At 51.7% G+C, this 22,420-nt stretch overlaps 1 protein-coding gene across 4 annotated transcripts in view; it reads left to right on the plus strand.

Moving 5' to 3' along the window:
• RNF213 (ring finger protein 213) overlaps positions 1–22,420 on the plus strand; it is a 45,466-nt gene that overhangs the window by 4,490 nt on the left and 18,556 nt on the right. For 3 of the 4 annotated variants that reach the window (XM_064395892.1, XM_064395893.1, XM_064395894.1), the window contains exons 4-31: positions 743–924; positions 1,545–1,703; positions 1,950–2,143; positions 2,337–2,617; positions 3,238–3,497; positions 4,119–4,307; positions 4,765–4,963; positions 5,576–5,634; positions 5,872–6,025; positions 6,493–6,639; positions 7,209–7,307; positions 8,008–8,130; positions 8,450–8,630; positions 9,178–9,351; positions 9,731–9,889; positions 10,182–10,792; positions 11,075–11,240; positions 11,779–11,996; positions 12,489–12,629; positions 12,740–12,901; positions 13,340–14,480; positions 14,939–15,132; positions 15,500–15,652; positions 16,299–19,880; positions 20,388–20,524; positions 20,825–20,920; positions 21,327–21,445; positions 21,957–22,079. In XM_064395892.1, the coding sequence (XP_064251962.1) occupies positions 743–924; positions 1,545–1,703; positions 1,950–2,143; positions 2,337–2,617; positions 3,238–3,497; positions 4,119–4,307; positions 4,765–4,963; positions 5,576–5,634; positions 5,872–6,025; positions 6,493–6,639; positions 7,209–7,307; positions 8,008–8,130; positions 8,450–8,630; positions 9,178–9,351; positions 9,731–9,889; positions 10,182–10,792; positions 11,075–11,240; positions 11,779–11,996; positions 12,489–12,629; positions 12,740–12,901; positions 13,340–14,480; positions 14,939–15,132; positions 15,500–15,652; positions 16,299–19,880; positions 20,388–20,524; positions 20,825–20,920; positions 21,327–21,445; positions 21,957–22,079 (9,403 nt within the window). The remainder of the gene's footprint in view (positions 1–742; positions 925–1,544; positions 1,704–1,949; positions 2,144–2,336; positions 2,618–3,237; positions 3,498–4,118; positions 4,308–4,764; positions 4,964–5,575; positions 5,635–5,871; positions 6,026–6,492; positions 6,640–7,208; positions 7,308–8,007; positions 8,131–8,449; positions 8,631–9,177; positions 9,352–9,730; positions 9,890–10,181; positions 10,793–11,074; positions 11,241–11,778; positions 11,997–12,488; positions 12,630–12,739; positions 12,902–13,339; positions 14,481–14,938; positions 15,133–15,499; positions 15,653–16,298; positions 19,881–20,387; positions 20,525–20,824; positions 20,921–21,326; positions 21,446–21,956; positions 22,080–22,420) is intronic. The other variant, XM_064395896.1, reaches the window with a different exon arrangement.

Below are 22,420 nucleotides of genomic sequence, written 5' to 3' on the forward strand. Positions count from 1 at the left end.
TCCTGTTCTCCTGGGTGTCAGTTCTAGCCCAGCTCTCACTGAGGGGTTGCTGAGATGCTCCCAGGCCTGGGAGGTGTCTCTTATCCAGCCAGCCACGCTCTCTGCAGAGCTCTGGGGTCCCCTTGAATGAGGGGATTTGTGCTTTGCAGGTGCCTGTGCTCTGCAGGCCTGGTAAGCTGGAAGGTGCTGTGGTTTCTCTTTCACTTTCTTGATGCCCCATCCTCTGGGACCTGGGGCTCACTGAGCTGGCTGTGTGGCAGTGTGTTTGGGTTGGGCTCTTCTTCCATCCTGGGCTGTTTTCCTTAGCCAGTGGCTTTCCTCAGTGAGGGATCAGTTGTTTCCAGTGCTTCCAGGAGGATGAAGCTGGTGGTGCACCAGTGTTGGGGGGCAGATGGGCAGTAGAGCAGAAAGTGCTGCACTGTTGATGGATGATGTGAGCATCTTGACTCTGGTGGGCCAGAAGCCCTGGGAACATCAAACAGAAATGTAAGGGAGAAGTAAAAAGGAAATTGGCTTTGTTTAAAGGAAGTCATGCAAGACTGCAGGTGCAAGACTGTGGTTAGGCAGTGTAGCTAAGAAACATGAGTAATGTGGTTATTGCTCAGCAGTGAAAGATTTTGCCTAAGGCTGTAAGAGTATATAAACTGAGTTGTATAAACAATAAGTGGCTTCTTGCTTGCACCAGAAGGAGATGCTGTACTTCCAGTCTCCTGTTTCATTGGGCGTTGTCTCCCTGTTGCAGAATGCAAACACAAAAGAGAAAAATCAGACCCCAAGTGAGAAAATGCCCAGTGTGAGTGAGAAGACAAGTCCAAGCCAAGGAGTTAGGGCTGCCAGGAAGGAGGATGCTGTGGCTGCAGCAGACAGCCCCAAGAACAAAAAGGAACAAAGGAACCAGAAACCTGTGGAAAATATTAAAGAAAGGTGAGAACAGCCCTGCTGCTCCCCAGCATTCCTCACTAACAGGAGCTGCTGTGAGGAGGACTCAGGACTCCAGATCAAGGTGCTGGGATTGGGTCAGTATGTACCTTGGACATGTGGAAATGGAATTGTTTTGAAACTGAGGTGAAGTGGTTGTGTAGGACAGAACCAGTGTTGAATGGGAGCTGCAGCATGGGTGATGTGTTGAACCTGCTTGAGCATCTGATGGATAAAAAAGAGATTATTCTCTTATTTCTTGCTCTTATGAGCAATCTGTGCTTCACACACACAATGTTCAAGGGAATAGCGTGAAGAGCTGTTTTGATGTTTTGCTTAATGTGTATGAGCTGGAAGGGGTTCAAAGTGTAGCCATTCCAGGTGACTCTGCTGGGCCAGAGCATCTCCTGCTGCCTTTAGGAGCCCATTCTTCCTTTTTGCACTGGGCTTTGCACTAGGCCTGCTCAAACATCAGTCTGAGTGAATTGCTGCCAGAGTTAATGGGTCTTGCAGCCATTCAGCTGGTGGCTCGAGTCTGATTTGAGGTCTGCAGTGATTTCTGCAATTAAAAAATAAAAAAACACCAACAGAATCCCTTCTATTCCCCCTCCAATTCTGTCCTGCAGTTCTGTGAGCCGCAATGAGGGTGTTACAGTGTATTTCCATGCAATATTATCCAAAGACTTCAAGCTTGACCCCGATACCCACAAAGTGTTCATCAGGGCTCAGGGCATTCCTTCCTACGCCGACTGGAAGGACAACATCTGTGAGCTGAACTGCACCCGGTGAGTGTTCCCTGCCCTGAGAACAGGGTCCCTCTGGGGCCTGGGCCGCTCTGCAAGGGGTGGTGGCTCTGTGCCCACACCTGGGGGTTGCAGCAAAGGGTTCCACAATGGAGAAAACTGTTCTGAAGTGTTCTTGTGAAAGAACAGTCACCATTCCTATTAAAAATGGAGCAGCGCATGAAAAAGGAGGTCTGTAGATCAGCTAATGTGTTCTTTACCTGCCTTTGCTGTGTTTGTGTTTCCAAGGCATCTGGAGGAACATGGATACCTCATTGAAGGTGCTGTAACTCTCAGCAGAGAAATCCTGGATGAATACATTCCTTACAAGTACTGGGTTTTGTGTGGGAAAGGGGAGTACGAATTCATTTACAAGAAATCAGAATCCAATCACCACGTGAATCGCTGCTTATTGATAAACAGGAGACTTCTCAACAATGGAGGTGAGCTCTGCTGGCTGGACCTGCACCTTGGGCTGACCCCTGCTCTCCTGTGGCCCAGCATTCCTGGCAGGCAGCCCTGTCTAAAGCTGGCAGCTCAGTGGGCTGCTGGGGGTATTGCTGAGGCAGCTGGAAGGGAAAAGGCACCTGATTGTAATGGTTGTTTTCCTGTGTTCTCCCTGTGTTGCTGTTCCAGAGTGGCACCAGTATGATGACATCGTGTGTGCAAAGCCTTCCAAGTTCAGAAACTTCCGGCAGATCTTTACTTTTGATAAAAACAAGGAAGTGGTGGAAGGGAAGAAAATAGCTGCCAATATTATGTTAGAAAGTATCTTCAGCATTCTTGGAACCTGGAGTCCTGACAATCTGAGGAATTTCTTCTGCCAGCTGAAGCAGTTCTGTTATGTTGCAGTAGCCCAGCGGGTGTTTGAAGGCAGGCCAATGCCATGGATAGAGTTAAATTTTGGCACAGAGCAGGTAATCTCCCTTCTCTTGCACAGAGACAGAAGACATTCTGTTGCTGAACACAAACCTTAATTTTGCTGTTGACCTCGCTGGGTTCATTTTGCTTTTCCAGTCAAAAAGCAGTGGGGATCCTGCTGGGGTGGCTGTCACTGACTGCCTTGGGGGCTCCAGCCAAACCTGTGCACCTCAGGGTGGTTCTGAGACCCCATGGGGGTCAGCAGCAGGGCTGTGACGTGATGCCTTTGTACCTGAGTAGGTTTTGTGTCTGGATATTGATTTCCTAAGCCTTGCCGTTAAGTTTTGCTGCCAGTTGTTCTGTCACTAACAGCTTCTCTGTACTCATCTCTTGCTCCAAACCTTGGAGCTCCAAACCTGTACTCATCTCTTGCTCCTGCTTTTTGGGAGAAGCTCCTGATCCTGTTCTAAGCAGTGATGCCAGTAAGGCTTCTGTAATTCAAAATTTCTTACTTGACATAATTAGGAAATGTGACAGAAATGGCACATTGTCTTTTTTGGTTCTCGGGGCTGCTCCTTCCTGTCCTGTGGCCTCTCTGGAACTGGCAGAAGATGTTGGCTTCAGAAGAGAAAGACTAATGCTGTGCTTGGTTTGTTTCTTCTCTTCTTTGTCCCAGGTGAATGATTTGCTGCTAAAATACATGAAGAAAATAGCTCTCCCTTTCCTTGCACCAGAAGCAGCTCCAGAAGACAGAATCATCCAAAGCAAACTGGCTCTGGGGCTCACCATTCTTGTGGTAGTTGAGAACCATTCACTCGTAGTACCTAAAAGTGACCTGGCTGAACTGTGCAGCCTCTTGTGCTTGGATCAGGTGTCACCACAAGATCTCCAGGATGAGATTCATCACATCAAACTGGCTTTTGCAGGAGTTACCAAGTAAGTGCTCCGTGTACCTTCTAACTGACAGGCTGGTGTTGCTTTGATAAAACAACAGGAATCCAGCTCTCTACTACCAGAGAACCAGAGAAAAAGTTACATTTGAAGGTATCTTTGGAGGACTCAGTTCCAGCCTCCTGTTTGAGGCAGGCCTAGCATCCAGGCAAGGCTGCAGTGCACCATTCCACACTTTTTGGTTGGTTTCCTCTGGAGTGCCTGTTTGCCAGGTTGTAATCTGACTGCTTAGCTGGCACTGGATTTGGAGTTCTTCACTCACACGGCTGCAGCCATTGCATTTCTTTCTGGAGTCCTTATCTGTGTGGGTGTCACAGGGCTGGGGGGGCTCATGGGGAGACTGTAGCTCAAGGATTGGGTCTTCCCAGTGCTCCAGTAGCAGGATCTGTGCAGAGAGATTCAGTAATATTGCAGCTCTGGCCCTTAAACCTGGGCAGCTACACTCTGCAATGAAGAGTAGATGGAGCTAAAATAATGACCAGAGGTTAATTAAAGGCACATAGGGAGATTGGAAAGTAGCCTCCCACACCCCTAGGGTGTTCTCAAGGCTGGGATAAAGCTGTTCTTTCACTCAGTGTGTTTGTTTTGTTTTCTATTTTTATTTAGCTTGAAGGTCGACCTGACAAACTTGTGCCAGAGGTGCATTGAACGTGACATAGACCAGTGGGTGTGGGTCCTTCCCCTCCTGCATTCCTTTGCTGCTCCCCTGCAGCAGCAGCACGGGCTGGTGGAGGAGGATGCCTGGGCAGGGCTGGAAGGGCTTCCATTTGCTGAAATCAGGAGGAAGCGAGATGCGTGAGTTTTCCAGATCTCCCAGTTCTTCCCAGTGCCCTCCTCATCTCTCTTTTTTGTTGTTTTTCCCCTCCCTCCTTTTTAAAGAGTGTGAAATGTATCATGTTGAGGGAGGATGGGGCATTTGGGCACAGCCACACTGGTGGCTCAGAGGTCAGAGTGTAGCTCAGCTGGGCACGGTGTGACCCCTCAAACACAACCCCCAGTTCTGCCAGCCAGGGAGCAGGTGGGAGCTAAAGTTGCTCCTGTTGTGTAGAGTCTGACCAAGACCTGGAGTTTCTTTTCCCTGAGTGCTTGTGCTCAGTGGTTTGGTTCTGCTGTGCCACCCCAGGGCCTTGGGGACTCCCACTGATCTCAGCTGCAGGGACAAAAGCACAGGAAAGAGGAGGAGATTCCTGTGTGGGCTGCACAACCTTGTTTTCCCTGGAATCCTGAAGATTTTGTTTTATCTCCCCTCCAGAGGCACCCTGCTGGAACGAATGAGAGAAAAGAAGCACTTGATGGAATTTGATGGGACTCTGGTCAAGTCCTGGCTCTGTGTGCTGCCCCTGGGGAGCCTGGCTGAGTTCATAAGAGACTTCTCCAGTGACCTGTTAGTTACTCTTCAAGGTGTTCTGTACAGGTTGGAGAATGTTGACCTCTCGTGGAGAAGCTCTCAGGTTTGTCTTCTGGCAGCTTTACCCAGCTCTGGGATGAAGGCTCAAACTGAGCATCACTGAGGGGACTGGGGCTGGCAGCAGGTCACAGCACAAAGAGCTTCAAACCTAGCTAAGAGCAAAAATAATTGCTCTGGAGTCAGAGACTCTCAGGGGAAGAGTTGGGGGTTTATGTACAGCAAGAAGTGGTGTTGGCATTGATGAGGGGAGGGTGTTCTTAGCTGGATTTGCTCTTGGTTAGTGATGGCAAACATTTCATTCCTGACCTCGTCAGACATGTACTTGAAACTGTTTTTTGCACAGGAGGGTTGGACAAGGAGCTGCTGGTTTGGGAGATTTTCCTGCTGTTGTGAAAACTCTTGTATTGTTGTGAGGACAGCAGGAGTAAGACCTTGCAGCTAATAATAGATTTGAGACTTCCAAATTGTAAGAAGTGCAGGTTGGGTTTGTGCATCTAAAAGCTGCCCAGGTATTGGCTCTGACATCCAGTAAATAAGTTCTGCTATTTTACAGTGTATTTGTAAAAATGTTGGAGAAGATGCAAAAGAATAGTGAGTTCCCTCTTCCTCAGCTAATCAGAGTTTCTTCCACAGTTTCATATTTTTGTCTTTCCAGTCTCAGGTAGAGAAGATTCTAAACACAGTGCTGCATGCCTTGGATGAGCTCCCAGCCAGGTAAGTGCAGTGCACCTCTGTGAGAGCATTGTCTGCCTCTGCACCAGGGCTCGAGTCCTGCTTGTGTGCCTTGACATCTCTGTGGAGAAAAGAATCCTGGAGTTCTATCCCATTTTTTAAATCCAGCTGAGGGAGGCAGCTGCCACACAGTGTTGAATTTGGTGGGGTTTTTACTTTAATTTTTTATTTTTCCTCAGAGCAGAAAATTAACTCTCCCTCTGTGTTGCTGCCCTGCAGAGCTCTGGGGGCTCCTTCTTGGCGGTGCTGCTTGTCCTGCTGCCTCAGGCTGCACGAGAGGCTCTGCAAGGCTACCAGGACAGTGGAGTTGTTCCTGATCCCTGCCACTGCTGCCACCCTGATTGCCAAGGTTGCCCAGCTTCAGCCCCCAGCAGTGAGTACCAAGGAACTCTTGGCTTGATACAAGCAAGAAATGTCACAAGTGTGGCACAACACACTGGGTTTAGGTCAGATCCAGTCTCTGAAGAAGTTCACACTCTGAGCAAGACTGTGATACTTTCAGACAGGTGTGGAGTCACCTGATGAGTTTGGTTCTTATTGAAAATAAGGTCAGATGCTCAGGTTTGCTGTGATAAGCTTTGTTTTAAGTCTGGTTTTGTTTCCCTTTAAACATTTGTTATCTTTACTTCCTGGAACAAGCTTAAGCACAACCTGCCTGTAAGCAGTGCACTTTCCCAGCCTCTGCACTTTATTCAAGCAGTGCTGGGTCTGTTGTTGGGCTCTTGTGTGTTCTGGATGTGTTTGGGCCTTCTCTTTAGAAATACTGATGTAAATCAGTTATCTATTTCTGTCCTGCTTGAACTGTGTTTATTTTGTTGTCTTCCCCTCTGTGTGGGGCAGGTTCCAGGGGATGCTGTGCAGGAACTTCCAGAATTGCTCCGTGGAGCTCTGAGGGAAGCTCGAACCTGGTTCAGAAACGTTTTAAAAGAGAAATTACTGAAGGAGTACCTGGACCACGTGGCCTTCTCTTTGTTCTTTGAACTTCGGGTTTGTCATCTTCTGCTAATGTCAGTACAAAGGGGCTTTACTGTAGCTTAGCCAAGGTCTTGAGTCTGCTGGCTCTTTGCTGGGCTCTGCAGCTGTGGCTGGGTAAGGAATGGGGTGGGCATGGGCAGTGTTTGAAGCACACCTCCATTCTGCTCGTCCTTGGCTCTTCCTAAAGGCATTGCTGGGGTGAGGAGCTGCCCTTTGGTGTTGTCTTGCTCCCAGTGTGTCCCACTGGTTGTCCTCAGGCCTTCCAGCAGGCAAAGCTCAGAGCAGCTCTGCCACTCTGAGCTGCTGCTCCCAGCCCTCCCTGGGACAGTTTCCAGCAGCAGGGTGGAAGTGGCTCATCCAAAAGTCTCCTTTAGCAGCTGAGACACTTACACACTGTTTGGGCTTCAAAGCTGCCTTTTGCAGCTCTGGGAGTGTTGCTTTTCCTCAGGATGGAAACATCTGTGAGGGCTGCAGACTGTCTGAGGCACGTGGGGCATCTCTTCTACATTGTTCTTTTAATTTCCTTTCTCTGTTAAATCTCAGCATTCAGTGGTTTGAGCTGGTTTGCTTTTTCCCTGCAGGCCTGGAATAAGTTTGTGACTATCAGCTTTCCAGATGAGCGGTTCACCCAGATGTGGAAGAACACTTTACTTGCAGATCTGAAGAAAAGAATCCAGCAGGTAGGGGAGACTCCAGGCAGCCTTGGCTGGTGTCCAGAGCAGATGGAGTGACTTGTGCTGTGCTTGGAGCAGGAGCACGTGCAAACGTGGTGGCTTTGGACATAACAATTGCCATTGCTGTTATGAACCAGGTTCTGGAGGTCAAGAATTGGCCATGACAATGTCCCACGCTGTAACCTTGGTCAGAGGCCTGGCTCTAGGTGCTGGTGCTTTAGAGGAAATCCACATTCTGAACAATTGTCACCTCTGTGGTTTTAAGAACCAGAGAGTGCAAAGTAAACACCCAGGTGCTCAGAGAAGCCAAGTTTGGTGCCTCTGTTTTCGTTCCTTGTGCAGAAATGGTGCTGCTCAGGCTCCCAAGTGCACACCAATGTGTGTAAGTCCCTTCCAAACTAGCACTGTATATCTCATCTCCTTTCTACAGCAGTCACACATTTCTTTAAGCCATTGATTTTCACAGTGAAATCAGGAAACAAATATTTTCTGCTGTGAGTGTGGCTTAGAGAGGTGGATATTAAGTAATCACACACTTTAGATGGAAATTACTAAAATATTTTCCAAGTATTTGTTTGATCTCTCTCCCAGGCTCTCAGAAATGGGCTGATGCTCAGGTTCCTTGTATTGTCTTGATAGCAACACTGCTTCATGCTGCCAGGAGAAACACTTTGAGTTGATGAGAAATCTCCCTTTTGCCCTTCAGGAACCTCCAGTGAACCAGATCTTGGTGTACTGTTGTCAGCACCACCACATCACAGAGATGGACTCCTCCATCAGCTGGTGCTTCCAGAACTGTGCTGTAGAGGCTGTACCTGCAGCTTGCCAGGTATTGTGTGCCCTGGTAGGGAAAAGGAAAGGTAGGGAAGGGAGGAGAAAGAAAAGTGGAATTCCACAGCAATTCTCTTGCACAGGGATGTGCCTTGTGGTGGAAGGGGAAGGTGGATGTTGCTTAAGTTGCTGTGGATTGTTTGTTAAACCAACAAAAAATATCAACAAGAAATCAGGAAATGAGGTCCATGAGGAATATTTGTAACGTGTTTCCACCTTGAGCTCTGGTGTCAGTTGTGTCACAGGGCTGGTTAGGAAGGCACACAGTGGGACCCCAGAATCTGACCCACCCCTGCCCTCTCTGTGTGCCCTGGCAGATGCAGAGCAATCTCCTGGAGCAAATCTCTGCCTACAACATGGGCCAGTTCAGCCAGCTCGTGTCTGCTGTCATAGAGAAGTCGTGGCCAGTCAGGCCTGGGCAGCCTGAGGATGATTTTGATACAATTCTGCACCACCTGCTCACATGGCCTGACATCAAACAAATCTTCAGCTTTAATGGTAGGTCTGTAGTTGGGTTTTAGGAGGCCCTGAGAAGCTTTTCTCTGTCTCACTGCTGCCACTGCACAGAGCAGCAGAGAGAAATTGTCCTGCTCTTGTTTTAGTCCATATCTCAAAGCTTGAACTATTCAGCTTGGGTTTGGAGAAGGAACGTCAAGGAAGAGGGAGCCACTGTTTCCCTTGTGCTGATCCACTGCAGCTTCCTCAGGATTTGTGGACCATAGCTTCTTTCTCTAAGAAGTTCTCACAAGTTATTGGCACACAAAAATGCTAAAGAGTTGGCCAAGTGAATGCATCCAAATGGCTTTTGTTTGCCCCACAGGGTTTGGGTCTGGGCTCTCTGTGGGAAGTTTCCACGTTGCTGACCTGGGATTGTGGTTTTGTTCAGAAAAATGTGAGGGGCTGGAGGGTGGTGTGAGTCCACAGGCTCTTGGAGGGGGCGAGGGGGGGTTCAATAGGAAATGGAAGGACTCTGTGCTATGGCGTGGAAAAGTTCCTGATTTTGCCTGGTTTTGGGGAAACATGACATGCTTTGCGTCTGGAACAGGAACAAACAGAAACCTGCTGGACAAGCTCACAGATGAAGCAAAGGATGTTATGGCCATAGCAGACTCTGTGCTTACGAGTGTCACCGACAACATCCACAGCGGCTGCATCCTCGTGAAACACCTGGAGGAGGTTTTCCAGCACAAGGAGCAGTTCCTCTGCATTTGGGAGACAAGTAAGAGATGGGTTCAAAGGGGCATGGTTGGCTGAGAGCATCACTGTGGTGATGCTGGCCTGCTCAGGAGGGGCTGCAGGGGTTGGGGATGCTCAGGAGGGGCTGCAGGGGTTGGGGATGCTCAGGAGGGGCTGCAGGGGTTGGGGATGCTCAGGAGGGGCTGCAGGGGTTGGGGATGCTCAGGAAGGGCTGCAGGGATTGGGGATGCTCAGGAAGTGTTGCACCAGTTTGGAGTGCTGTCCCTTGGTCTGGGCAGGGAGTTGCCAGCTCCAGTTTGTGTTGTCACTGCAGAGCTTGTGGCTCTGCAGTTCCCGACCCGAGTTGGGATGCAGGGCTTGGGAAGCATCTGCTTTGTGATTACAGGTGAGTTTTTTTTCAGAGCACCAGCAACGATCAAGTGAGGAAAAGGAGCTGCTCCAGAGAAGCCTGAAAGAACTGCTGGCATTGAGGCATGAAGAAGTTGCACAGCTCAGAAGAGAGGAAAAAGCAGTGGGAACCTTCCTGAGCATGTGCAGGAAGGTGCAGAAGTCTGTGAGAGGTAGAGTTCTGGGGGAGCAGTCTGAAAGTGGCAACTCCAGAAAAGAAGCGTTTTCCTTGAAAATCTCTTGGCTTTGGGAGCAGGTTTGATTCTAAGCCCCAAAGTGAGGGTGAGGAGGGGTGGGGGAAGTAAACCCAGAGCACTGAGGGGATCAAGTGAGTGCTTGTGCATCAGTTGACACTTGGAGGGGTCCACCTGCCTGGTAGCATGTTGTGGCTTGGGGGATGGGATGAAGTGAGCTGGAGGCAGGCTGCACCACCTGATCTCCCTCTGACCTGTCTCTTGTTTACAGTGAATGTAGGTGAAGTGGAATTTCAACACTCAAAAGATCTTGGCTCAAAAAGACTGAATCAAGTGGTGGTAGTGGGAAGGAAGCCCCTGCAGATCTTCTACAGCCTGAGCCCAGAGCTGAAAGAGTTTGTCCACAGAATGCACTCCTTTAAGGACAGCGTGATATTCCAGCAGTTCTGGGAGGAAGCAGCACAGAAGGCGGGAGAGGAGTATGTGTGTGACAGTCCAGAGGAGGATGAGGATGAGGAGGACGAGGAGGAGATTGCTCCAGAGCTGGACCTTGATGATGCTTTGAACAGCATGATCCGCCCTTGCTTTGACAGCTACACAATGCTGTACGATGATCTCAGATCAGGAAATCTCACACTTTCTGCAGTGGATAGAATTTTCCAGGAGTTCACAAATCATCCTGAAGATCTCGGGGCGGAGCTGAACACCATCTGTGGGCTTTGGCCTGCAGAGGACAGAGGCTGGGTTGACCAGCGAGTCCAGCAGATCCAGCAGTACCATGAAATGCATTTAACCTTTGATGCTGCCAAGATCATTGCCCATGTCAAAGAGAGTTTAGGCCTCTCTGGTGACTTCAGTATCCTGGAAAACTTGTTGCATATAGTAAGTATTCCTGATTTTGGCTCTGTACTGTCAGGGTGTTGGCTAAATTTGAACCTTCCCACAAATCTACCCCAGTTTTTCAAAAGCTGTTCCTTGGACCAGAATGCTTATTTGAGGTAAAAATCAAATGTTCCAAGTGCTTTTGTGTAGTCATTCCATAAAGGGAGATGATGATACTGATCTCTTGGGATGTGGCTTTGCAGAGGGCTTTCCTTTCCCTGCTGCAGAATCAGTGGCATTTCCCAATTCCAGAGTCGGTGTGTATTTGCACTTGCTTTCCAGACAGAAAAGCTTGAATCCTACAAGACCCAAAAGCTGGATTCCATCAGCCCTGAGCTCGTGCAAGCCAAGAAGCTGCTGCAGGGGATCACTGTGCCGCGCCGAGGCTGTCTGAAGGAGCTGGCCCTGCAGAAGGAGTTTGTCTGCTGGGTCAGAGAAGCACTGAAAGGTGTGTGCTGCTCACCCAGGAACTGGAGACTACTAGAAAGGATGGCAGCTTGTGTGGGGAAAGAAGGAACACTGAATCCCTGACCCATCTGCTTTGTGCAGCTTCTGCTGTTGAGAGTTACATCTCTGATGGGTTTTGGTGTGGAATGTGCGATGAGGACATTTTAAATGTGCCCATGCACTGTTGCAGCACACAGAGACCACCCTGCTGGAAGCTGGGCTGGGCCTGGAGGGCTTCAGCAGCTGCTGCTGCTCAGTTCAGACTTGTTGTTTCAGGGGATGCAGTTGTGTGTCTGCCAGCTGAGCTGTCTGACCTGCACAGACACCCTCACTTGCACACAGTCCCCAGGCACTGCTCCCATCCTGACTGGGGCTCTGGGGGTCCAGAGATGGATGGATGGCCAGGGAGAGCTGATGGGGAGAGGGCAGTTCCACAGGAGCTGCTGTTCAAAGCATTCTCCCTGCAGTTCCTGCAGAGGGTGGTGATGAGGGCTGGTGTCCGAGCTGCCGTTGCTCACTCCCGCGTTGCCTCCTTTCAGACATAAACGAGCTGAAGGTGTTTGTTGACCTGGCCTCCATCTCTGCGGGGGAGAACGACATGGACGTGGACCGTGTGGCCTGTTTCCATGGCACTGTGCACGGCTACTCCTCCCTGCTCTACGAGCTCCGCCAGGACTCGGGCTTCGAGGACTTCATGCGCTGCTTGCAGAAGCTGTGGCGAGCCCTGGACAGCGATGAGACCCTCCCTGAGAAACTGGTGAGTTCTGCTGGAGCAGGGCCTCTGCATCCTCCTGCCTTTTGCCTTCCAGGAGTGGCTGGAAGCTGGACTGCACAGGGCAAATGGCATCTGCAGCTCTTGTTATTGGAGGAAAACCAGCTGATGTTCCTGCAGCACAAAGATTCACTGTAGCTGGTGTAGCACAGGTTTCTCTAGGGCACTGTGAGGCTTTCCAGTGTGATGTGTGGCTTGGCTCCTGCAAGATTGACTGTGGGGAAGAGGGGAGGCAAATGCCTGGGACCTCTTATCCTTTTGCAGCAGGGCCTGCTTCTGCAGCAAGAGGTGTTGAAGCTCTCTTCAACCTCCCATGGAGTGGGTAAGGAAGAGCTGTGCAGAAAGGAATACTGGTTTCAGCCTGCTCTTTCTTCCTTCTCCATCACGAAACTCTTTTGCCAGCCTGAGCTGTTGGTCCTGGTCAGGTGTAAGCAGGGATCAGATTTCACAGCAGTGCGGTGTCTCCTCTCCCCACAGCGCGCCTCGGCTCAGCACCTGGAGTGGCTGAAGACAGTGAAGGAGAGCCATGGCTCTGTGGAGCTGTCCTCGCTGTCCCTGGCAGCTGCCATCAACAGCAGAGGGGTCTATGTGCTGAGGGCACCAGCTGATGGCCAGAAGGTGAGGCTGAGGTCACTCAGCTCCTGCTGCCCCTCCTGCCTGGGGGCTGCTGCCCTGGCCTCAGGCAGAGCCTCAGCCCCAGCCACGCTGACAGCTCCTGCTCTTGGCAGGTCTCCTTGGACAGTGTCCTGCGCTTCACCCTCCCGGGGAGCTCGGGGGACACCGAGGCCTCCTGGAAGTACTCGCTGGCAGAGCTCCGTGAGCTGCAGAACAAGCTGATGCTCATGTCAGCCAAGGGAGAGCAAGGCCTGGAGGTGGAGAGGTTCTCTGAGGTCAGATTCCAAACCCAGGGGGTTACTGGTATTGGGGGCCAGGGCTGGGTTTTCTCTTGAGTATAAGCTTTTAAGGCTGTGGTTGACAGTGGAGTTGCTGGGGGTGGTGGTCACAGGCACATGGGTGTTTCTGCCTTTGGTTTCTTGCTAAGGTGGAACTAAGCTGGAGACAGAACAGTGAACTGGTGGCCTTATCCTCTGGCTGCACTGGGGATTGTCCTGGCTGGCAGCATCACTGTAATTTTGTAGCAAGCTGGGAGTTCCTTACTGGTTTCCTGGGGATGCTGCTGTAAAAAAGTCACAGAGAGTCTGTGGCTGCTGTACAAGGCCTGACACACCTTGAGGCCAAAGACTTTCTCTTCATTAAATGTCTTTCCAGTGGTTTCGTGGCTGAAACTTGTAAATCAGCTTGTTTCTCTCTCCTCTGTCCTCATACAGGTCTTTTCCAATGTCCAGAGACTTGCCCAGGCCTTTATAGACCTGTACTCAGCTGGGAACATGCTTTTCCGCTCCTGGCTCGCCCAGGTGTATTGTTCACCCCACAAAGAATCCTGTGTTTTTATAGACTTCTCCCTGGGCCCCATCCCAGTGCTGGAAGGGCAAGGGGATATGGCAGCTGTGCTCCCAGCCCTCTGCAAGACCATGGAGAGCTTCCTGGAGAGCTGGAAGAGCTTCATGAATGCCAAGCGATGTGAGCATTTCTACCTGAACTACTACAGCGCGGAGCAGCTGGTGTACCTGTGCTCAGAGCTGGGCCGGGGCAGCCCCAGCCAGGCTGCCCTCATGATGCTCTCCTTCCTCAACCCCCACTGCACTGAGCAGGACGTCCTCACAGCCCTTGGGAGCCAGGGGCCTCCCAGCTCAGGCCAGGCTGTTTCTGACTTCCAAGTGCTGCTGGATGGGGAGAGGGACCTGAGCGCCCGGCTGAAGCGCATCTGGGAGTGCTACATGAGCAACATGGGCTCCTTCCTCCCCAACTGCCTAGACATGGACACACTGGGCGTGTGGCTGAAGAACCTGGCCAGCAGTGGCAAGGAATGTGTCACCAGAGACTTCCCTCAGGACCTGCTCTGCGTGGGCCAGCCCAACCTCATCACCTGCCCTCGCTCCGAGGTGCTCAGCTCTGCCCTGGCCATTTACATGAACAGCCCCGAGCAGCCCCTTCCCACCTTCGATGAGGTGCTGCTGTGCACGCCCCAGACCAGTGCAGAGCAGGTGGGGCTGTTCCTGCGCCGGTGCCTCATTCCCTGTCGGGAGGGGAACAAGATCTACACCATGCTCTACGCCGATGAGCTGAGCTACGACGTCAGCTGCAGGGCAGAGGAGCTGTTCCAGCACCTGAAGTGCTACAACAGCTCCTACAGGCTCATCATCCTGTGCAGCTGCGAGCGGGACACCAGCTACCTGCTCTCTGCCTTCAGCCACTACAAGGTGCACATGATTCCCCAGAGGTCACAGGCAGAGATCCAGCAGTACCTGCAGCACCACTTCCGAGTGGCTCAGCCCTCCGACTCGGCTGCGGCCGTGTTCAAGGAGCACATGTGTGTTGGGATTGTGTCCTCCAAAAGAGCTGGCATGGGTAAGATGGCATGTGCAGGATGGGTTCTGCTGAGAGCTCAAAACCAGGGTGGGGTTCACCTTGCCAGCTTTTGTGTCCACAATTTAAGTATCTTGGTCAAAAAGAGCAATGCAGACTGGTCAGTGCAGGGAGGTGAAAGCTGGAAGTCACCTTGTCCCCTGGTTTGACTTTAGAAACAAGCACAAAATAGAATAGATTCAAGTCCTAATAAAGAGTAAAGCTTCTCTCAGGCAGTGGATGGAAAACAAACCATGTGGATAACAAGAGCACTGTGTGGGATTCCAGGCTCCAGCTACTCAAACCAGATTTAGACTTTCTTCTGGAATGCCTTTTAGGAAGCTCCAGTGGTTTTAGGGCATAGGATAGTTAAGCATTTTATTTCCTTCTGTCGATTATGGTCTTAATGTGATATATCTCATATTGATTGCTTTAATTCTTGTGAATGTTTTTAATAACAGGGAAATCTCTGTATGTGAAGAGGCTGCATGAGAGACTGCAAGAAGAGCAGCCTGACTGCACAGAACTTCTGAAAACCATCAGACTGATTGAACCAGAAGTGGATGAAGATAAAGTGCTAAAATCTCTCCTGCCTTTTCTGAAGAGAGAACACCAGACAAAGCCCATGATATTCCATTTTGATATCACCTCCTCAGTGAGTACATCCCTCCCTCCCACAGCTGCCTTGTCCCACAAGTCCTGTGTAGACCCTTGCAGGAGCTTTCTTTAAAGCTCTTGTTTCTCAACCAGCCATTTCCCTAGCGTGTGTTCTCTCATTATTGTGTAAGTAACACAAATACCATAAACTCTGTGTGATTGAACTCTGGAGCAGTTGCCCAGAGAAACTGTAGAGTCTCCACCTTGGAGACATTAAAAACCTGACTGAATGTGGCCCTGGGAAGCCTGGTCTAGCTGGGCCTGCTTTGAGCAGAGAGTCTTCCCACCCACAACTGTTCTGTGCTTCTGTGCAGTTGTGATGGGTAAATAAAGAGGAAGTGCCTTGCTCTCTCTTCTTGTGGTAGGTGCAGCGTGGAATTCCAGAGTTTCTCTTCAAGCTGTTGGTTTTGCAGTACCTGACAGATAATAATGGCAACATGTGGCTACGGCAGAAGTGTCATCTGTACATCATTGAAATCCTGGAGGGGTCCCCAGTGCCAAAGACAGCAGCCAGACCTGTATGTACCAGCAATGCTCCTTTTCTGGCAATTTCTCAGTCACTTTGTACATAGCTGTGGTGAGTTGTAGAGACTGTAACTGTAAACACAGCACAGGAGTTCCCTGTTTCATTGGGGGTGTGCTGTATCCCATAACAAACTAATGTCCCTGGTGTTGTACAAAGTGTCACTAACACCAGCAGCAAATTAGGCCTGCCTGGTGTCCTTGGGTTGATGATTTCTGAAGGCACATTAGTCCAAGCCTCACTGCCCCCACTGTAACATTTATAGGAAACATAAAAATGCAAAATATAATCTCCCTTGTGTTAATTTGCATGTTTGAAAATAGGGAAATATTTATATGCAGCTGTAAGAATAGAATGTAAAAGTGACTGGAATAAATACCAGCAGTTTCTTGGGTTTAGTTTTCTTTGAAGTAGCCCGGAGAAGGGGCTGGAGGTGATGCCAGACTCATGTTCCTGGAAGGAAAATGTAGGAGGGAATAGGATTCCTTGGTGCATTTTAAGTGGAAGAAGGGATGCACAGAGAAAAGGCTGGCCCCTGTTCCTCAGTTCTGTGGTTTTAGGCAAGGAGACTGTTAAGAACAGATTAAATAAGCTGATGAAGAGTGAGCTCTGAGATGACCTTTTATTTTCTTTTTCTCCAGATGTCAGTGAGCCAGAAGTATCACTTCTTGGATGTGTTCCCTAAAATAACGTGCAAGTCTCCCAAAGAAGTGCTAGAAATGGAGACACTTGGCAACAGTTCTGGGGATGTGGGAATGGACAAGGAGGAGTTTTGCAGTGAGGCTTTCCAGAGACCCTTCCAGTACCTGAAGAGGTTTGACCGGGGCTGTGACCTGGACACGTTCTGGTACGAGGCGCTCTCGGTGGAAGGCAGCCCTGCAGAATGCCTGCAGCTCTTCCTCCTGCACTGCGGGGTCGTGGATCCCTCCTGGGCAGAGCTCCGCAACTTCACCTGGTTCCTCAACATTCAGCTGAGAGACTGCGAAGCCTCTGTCTTCTGCAACCCTGACTTTGTCCAAGACACTTTGAATGGCTTCAAGAACTTTGTGGTTGGCTTCATGATTTTAATGGCGCGGGATTTTGCGACGCCCTCCCTGAGCATTTCTGACCAGAGTTCAGGAAGACGATCCTCCCACCTGGAGAACGTCGCCGAGGAAGATCTCCTTCCTTTCCGCATCAGGAAGAAGTGGGAGTCAGAGCCTCATCCCTACCTGTTTTTCAATGAGGATCGTGTGTCCATGACATTCATTGGTTTCCACTTCCAGCAGAACGGGAATCGCATTGATGCCATCAATCCTCTGAACGGGAATGTCATCAAGAAGGACATCATGACTGCCCAGCTCTACCGGGGCTTGTTACTGCAGAGGGTTCCCTTCAACGTGCCCTTCGATCAGCTGCCCCGCGAGGAGAAGCTCGAGAGGCTCTGCATGGTGCTGGGGCTCCCCTGGGTGTTTGACCCCGATGAGACATATGAGCTCACCACAGACAACATGCTGAAAATCTTGGCCATCGAGATGCGATTCCGCTGCAACATCCCGGTGGTCATCATGGGAGAAACAGGCTGTGGGAAAACCAGGCTGGTGAAGTTCCTGTGCCAGTTACGCAGAAGCTTTGTCGAGGTGGAGAACATGAAGCTCGTCAAGGTTCATGGAGGTACCACTGCAGAGATGATCTACGCCAGGATCAGGGAAGCAGAAGCCCTGGCTAAATCCAACAAGGAGCAGCACGGGTTGGACACCGTTCTCTTTTTTGACGAAGCCAACACAACAGAGGCTGTGAGCAGCATCAAGGAGGTTCTGTGTGACCGCACGGTGCAGGGGCAGCCTTTGGCCTCTGGCTCTGGCCTGCGGATCATTGCAGCCTGCAATCCCTACCGGAAGCACACAGACAGGATGATCCAACGCCTGGAGCTGGCTGGGCTGGGCTACCGGGTGAAGGCCGACGACACCCGGGAGAAGCTGGGATCCATCCCGCTGAGGCAGCTCGTGTACCGCGTGCACGCGCTCCCGCCCAGCATGATCCCCCTGGTGTGGGACTTCGGGCAGCTCAACAACTGCACGGAGAAGATGTACATCCAGCAGATCGTGCAGCGCGTGGCGGAGCAGCTGCCCATGGCCAAGGACGAGGTGAGGATGATCACAGAGGTGCTCTTTGCCTCCCAGCAGTACATGAGGCAGAGGGACGATGAGTGCAGCTTCGTCAGCCTGCGGGATGTGGAGCGCTGCATGGAGGTGTTCAAGTGGTTTTGCAGGCACAGCCACCTGCTGCTGAGGGAGCTGGAGAAGTACCTGGCTGAGAGGAAAGCTCCCAAGGGCGGCGGTGACAGAAACGGTGTCATCTGGTCCTTGGTGCTGGCGGTCGGGGTCTGCTACCACGCGTCCCTGGAAAGGAAGGAGCCGTACAGGACTGCCATCAGCCAGGTCCTCCCAAAGCCTTACGATACCCAGAAAAAGATTTTGGAAGAAATCACCCTGATGCAGGACTTATTCCTGAGTGGAGTGCCACTCCGGGATACCATAGCAAGGAACTTGGCCTTGAAGGAAAATGTCTTCATGATGGTCATCTGTATTGAGCTGAAGATCCCTCTTTTTCTGGTCGGGAAGCCTGGGAGCTCCAAATCCCTGGCAAAAACCATCGTAGCCGATGCTATGCAGGGCCAAGCAGCTCATTCTGATCTGTTCAAGGACCTGAAGCAGATCCATCTCGTGTCTTTTCAGTGCAGCCCTCTCTCCACTCCAGAGGGAATCATAGGCACTTTCAAGCACTGTGCTCGATTCCAGGAAGGGAAGAACTTGGAGGAGTATGTATCAGTGGTGGTTTTGGATGAGATTGGGCTGGCAGAAGACTCTCCTAAAATGCCGTTGAAGACTTTGCATCCACTTTTGGAGGATGGCTGCATAGACGATGTCCCTCTTCCTCACAAAAAGGTTGGCTTCATTGGGATTTCCAACTGGGCTTTGGACCCTGCTAAGATGAATAGAGGCATCTTTGTGTCTCGTGGGGACCCCAGCAGAGAGGAGCTCATCGAGAGCGCAAAGGGCATTTGCTGCTCGGCACGAGGGGCTCTGCAGAAGGTCGAGCAGTATTTCCATCACTTTGCAGATGCATATGAAAACATTTGCAAGGCCCAAGACAGGGAGTTCTTTGGCCTGCGTGACTACTACAGCCTCATAAAGATGTTTTTTGCCTTAGCTAAGAGTTCCAAAAGTGAGCCCACACCTCAGGACATCGCCGCAGTGGTTCTTCGTAACTTTGGTGGCAAAGATGATGTCAATGCCTTGGAAATATTCACTTCCAAGTTGATACAAAAAGGGGAGATTCGTGCTCATGACATCAGTAGGATAGAGCTGATCCGACAGAACATTTACAGCAGTGCTGAGGATGGGGACTGCAGGTACCTGCTTGTGTTGACTGAGAACTATGCTGCGCTGCAGATCCTCCAGCAGGCTTTTTTCACTGCCCGACAGCAGCCAGAAATCATCTTTGGCTCCAGTTTTCCTAAGGACCAAGAATACACCCAGATATGCAGGAACATCAACCGAGTGAAGGTCTGCATGGAAACTGGCCAGATGGTTGTGCTCCTCAACTTGCAGAACCTCTACGAGAGCCTCTACGATGCCCTCAACCAGTACTACGTGTACCTGGCTGGGCAGAAGTACGTGGATTTGGGGCTGGGCACGCACCGGGTGAAGTGCCGGGTGCACCCCAAGTTCCGTCTGATCGTCATCGAGGAGAAGGAGGTGGTGTACAAGCACTTCCCCATCCCGCTGATCAACCGGCTGGAGAAGCACTACCTGGACATCAGCACCGTGCTGGACAGGGGCCAGAGGGAGGCCGTGCAGGAGCTGGAGCGGTGGGTGCAGGAGTTCACGGCCGTCAACACAGAGGAGCACTTCATCAGCCAGCAGCGGTACCGCCCCGCAGACGTGTTCGTGGGCTACCACGCCGACACCTGCGCCTCGCTGGTGCTGCAGGGCACGCAGCGCCTGCGCCCGGCCTGCGCCCCCGCCGAGCTCCTGCCGCGTGTCACCGAGCAGGCGCGGCTGGCCCTGCTCAACTGTGCCACCCCCGACGCCGTCATCCGCCTCTGCAACTCCGTGGGGCTGTTCATGGCGCACTCCCTGGCCCACACCTACTTCAGGCAGCAGCAGCACACCTCCTTCGCCGACTTCCTGGGCGCCCACGTGCGTGCAGAGGCCGGGCCCCAGACTGCCTTCACCGAGGTGAGGCTGCGGTGTTCCCAACCCTCCTGACCCTGCTCAGCTCCGTGTGCCCGGGCTGCAGCGTGGCACCGCCTGTGTGTGCTGCAGTGCCGGGTGTGCAGAGCTGGCAGCAAATAAATGCTGGTTTTGGGGCGCAGCGCAGCTCTGCAGCAGCCCAGGGGGGCAGTGCAGCTCTGCAGCAGCCATGGGGGGCAGTGCAGCTCTGCAGCAGGCCAGGGGCATGGTGCAGCTCTGCAGCAGCCCGGTGGGGCAGTGCAGTGCAGCTCTACAGCAGTCAGGGGCACAATGCAGCTCTGCAGTAGCCCAGAGGGGCAGTGCAGCTCTGCAGCAGGCCGGGAGGCACAGCAGCTCTCCAGCAGGCTGGGGGGCTCTGCAGCAGGCTGGGAGGCACTGCAGCTCTGCAGCAGGCCAGGGGGCAGTGCAGCTGTCCAGCAGGCTGCGGGGCACTGCAGCAGGCTGGCACCCTGTGAGCACAGGTGTGCTGCATTGCTGCCCCTCTCTCTCCAGGTCACCACCTTCTCACGGCTGCTCACCAGTGCTGACGCTGCCTGCCTGGAGAGGGAGGTGCAGGGCAAGGCCCAGAGGCCCCAGATCCTGTTCCTGCAGCAGTTTGACACAGAGTACTCCTTCCTGAAGGGCATCCGGTGAGGCTGGGCCGTGTTTTCCTGCTGGGAATGGGCTGTCAGCTGTGTGCAGGGTGTGTGGGCAGAGCGTTCAGAGTAGCACATATGGAAAAGGGAGCTGTGCTGGCAGTGGGCTGGCTCTGCCCAGATATCTGCTGATAAGGGACAAACCTTGTCAGCTCCATCACATGAGATGGGGTTTGGTGGTTTTCTCTTTCCTCCTGTATCAGCCAAAGCTAATGTGGAATGACTGGTTCTGTCGTCTTTAATGTTTGGTCTTTATACTCGGTGACTTCTGTTAAATCTCTTTTCACTCTTCAGGGATTTCCTGGATTCCACTTCAGGAAATAAAGTCCTCATTATTCAGACAGACTTTGAAGATGGCTCTCAGAATGCCCAGCTCATTGCCTCAGCCAAGTGAGTGGGTGTGGAGGGGTTCAGTTCTGCCAGGCCTCTCCTTGCTGTGTTTGGTTATTGGTGCTGTTTGGGGATCTCACACTCAGGAATGTGCAGTCCTTTCTTCTATAGCAGAATGAATCTAAATGCACTGATTGTATTTCAAATAATCCATAACCTGAGTCAAAGTAAACTAAGCTGGGTGAAATGAGCTGATAATCCCCTTTGATGTGTGAATTCTGGCCAGTGGCTGCAGAATTCCTGAAGAGCTGAGGGGCACAGGATAATTCAGGGCACAGCTGGGAGGAAGGAGTGGGAGTCACCTGTCTGTTCTGGGAGAGGACACGTGTCCTCTCCGAGGAGAGACCTGTGGCCATGGGGCTCTGTGTGCCTTTGCTCTGCCACCAGCATTTCCTCCTTGCTGCAGGTACACCGTTGTCAATGAGATCAACAAGGTGGACCTGGGGGAGGTCTCTGTCTTTGTTTACTTTATCATGAAGCTTTCCCGGCTGGAAGGAGGAACATCCTACGTGGGATTCCATGGAGGTGGGTGTGCCCATCTGTGCCTTCAAGCAGTCATTTCTCTTGCTCACTGTTCCTCCAAATGCTGAGGAGCTGGACTCAGTGTGTCCTGTGGGTTGTCAGAGCTGCTTCCCTGCCCCACAGAGCTGCCCAGGGGAGCAGTACCTGGCAGTCCTGGCTGGGAGCACCTTGCCTTGCCTGCTGACAGACAGGTCCCCTCTGCTGTCAGCTGGAGAGCAGCACACAGCCACGAGGGTAACCCTGTGAGTGTGTTGTCCTCCAGAGGCTCTGGAGCAGGTGCTGATGTGTTCAGCAAGGTTCCTCTGGGTCTGGGGCCTTCTGAGAGCCCCAGAACCTTGGACCTGTCAGGCAGCAGCAGCAGGTTCTGAGGGCATTGTGCTTTCCCCTTGTACAGCAAGGGGTGCGAGTTAGTGACCTCTGAAAGTAACCCCAGGGGCTGGCAGGTAATTCTGAGGGAGCCCCTCTGGAAGAACAAGCTGCAGGCTGGGAGTGATTCCTTGCTCTGTGCCCCTAGGGCTGTGGCAGTCGGTGCACATCGACGACCTCCGCAGGTCCAAGGACATGATCTCTGACTTGACAGCCCTGCAGAACCTCACCATCAGCCAGGTGTTCTCTCAGGATCCAGGTGCAACCAGAGGTGAGTTGTGTGCTGGGGAAAGGGGGAGCTGTGGTCCCAGACTTGGTACTACAGGAACTGATGCCTGGCACAACTTACCTGATGACTTTCCCTGCTCAGCACCTGGTTTTGGTGGGATCACCACATGGCTCCCAACTTGTATTTAATTCATTACTACGACTTTAGGTCATCAAGCAAGTTAATTTGGTATTTTTCCCTTTTCTTTTTGACAAAAATGTGGCATTTGCACTGCTCAGCACAGGAGGCAGCAGATGCTGCATGGCAGAGACTGACAAGGATCTTTCTTTCCCCTCAGCTTTTTCTTACTCTCTTTCCTTGCACCACACTGCCTGACAGGAGTC

Source organism: Passer domesticus, chromosome 20 (assembly GCF_036417665.1).
Source record: "Passer domesticus isolate bPasDom1 chromosome 20, bPasDom1.hap1, whole genome shotgun sequence".
In the NCBI taxonomy this organism is placed as follows: domain Eukaryota; kingdom Metazoa; phylum Chordata; class Aves; order Passeriformes; family Passeridae; genus Passer; species Passer domesticus.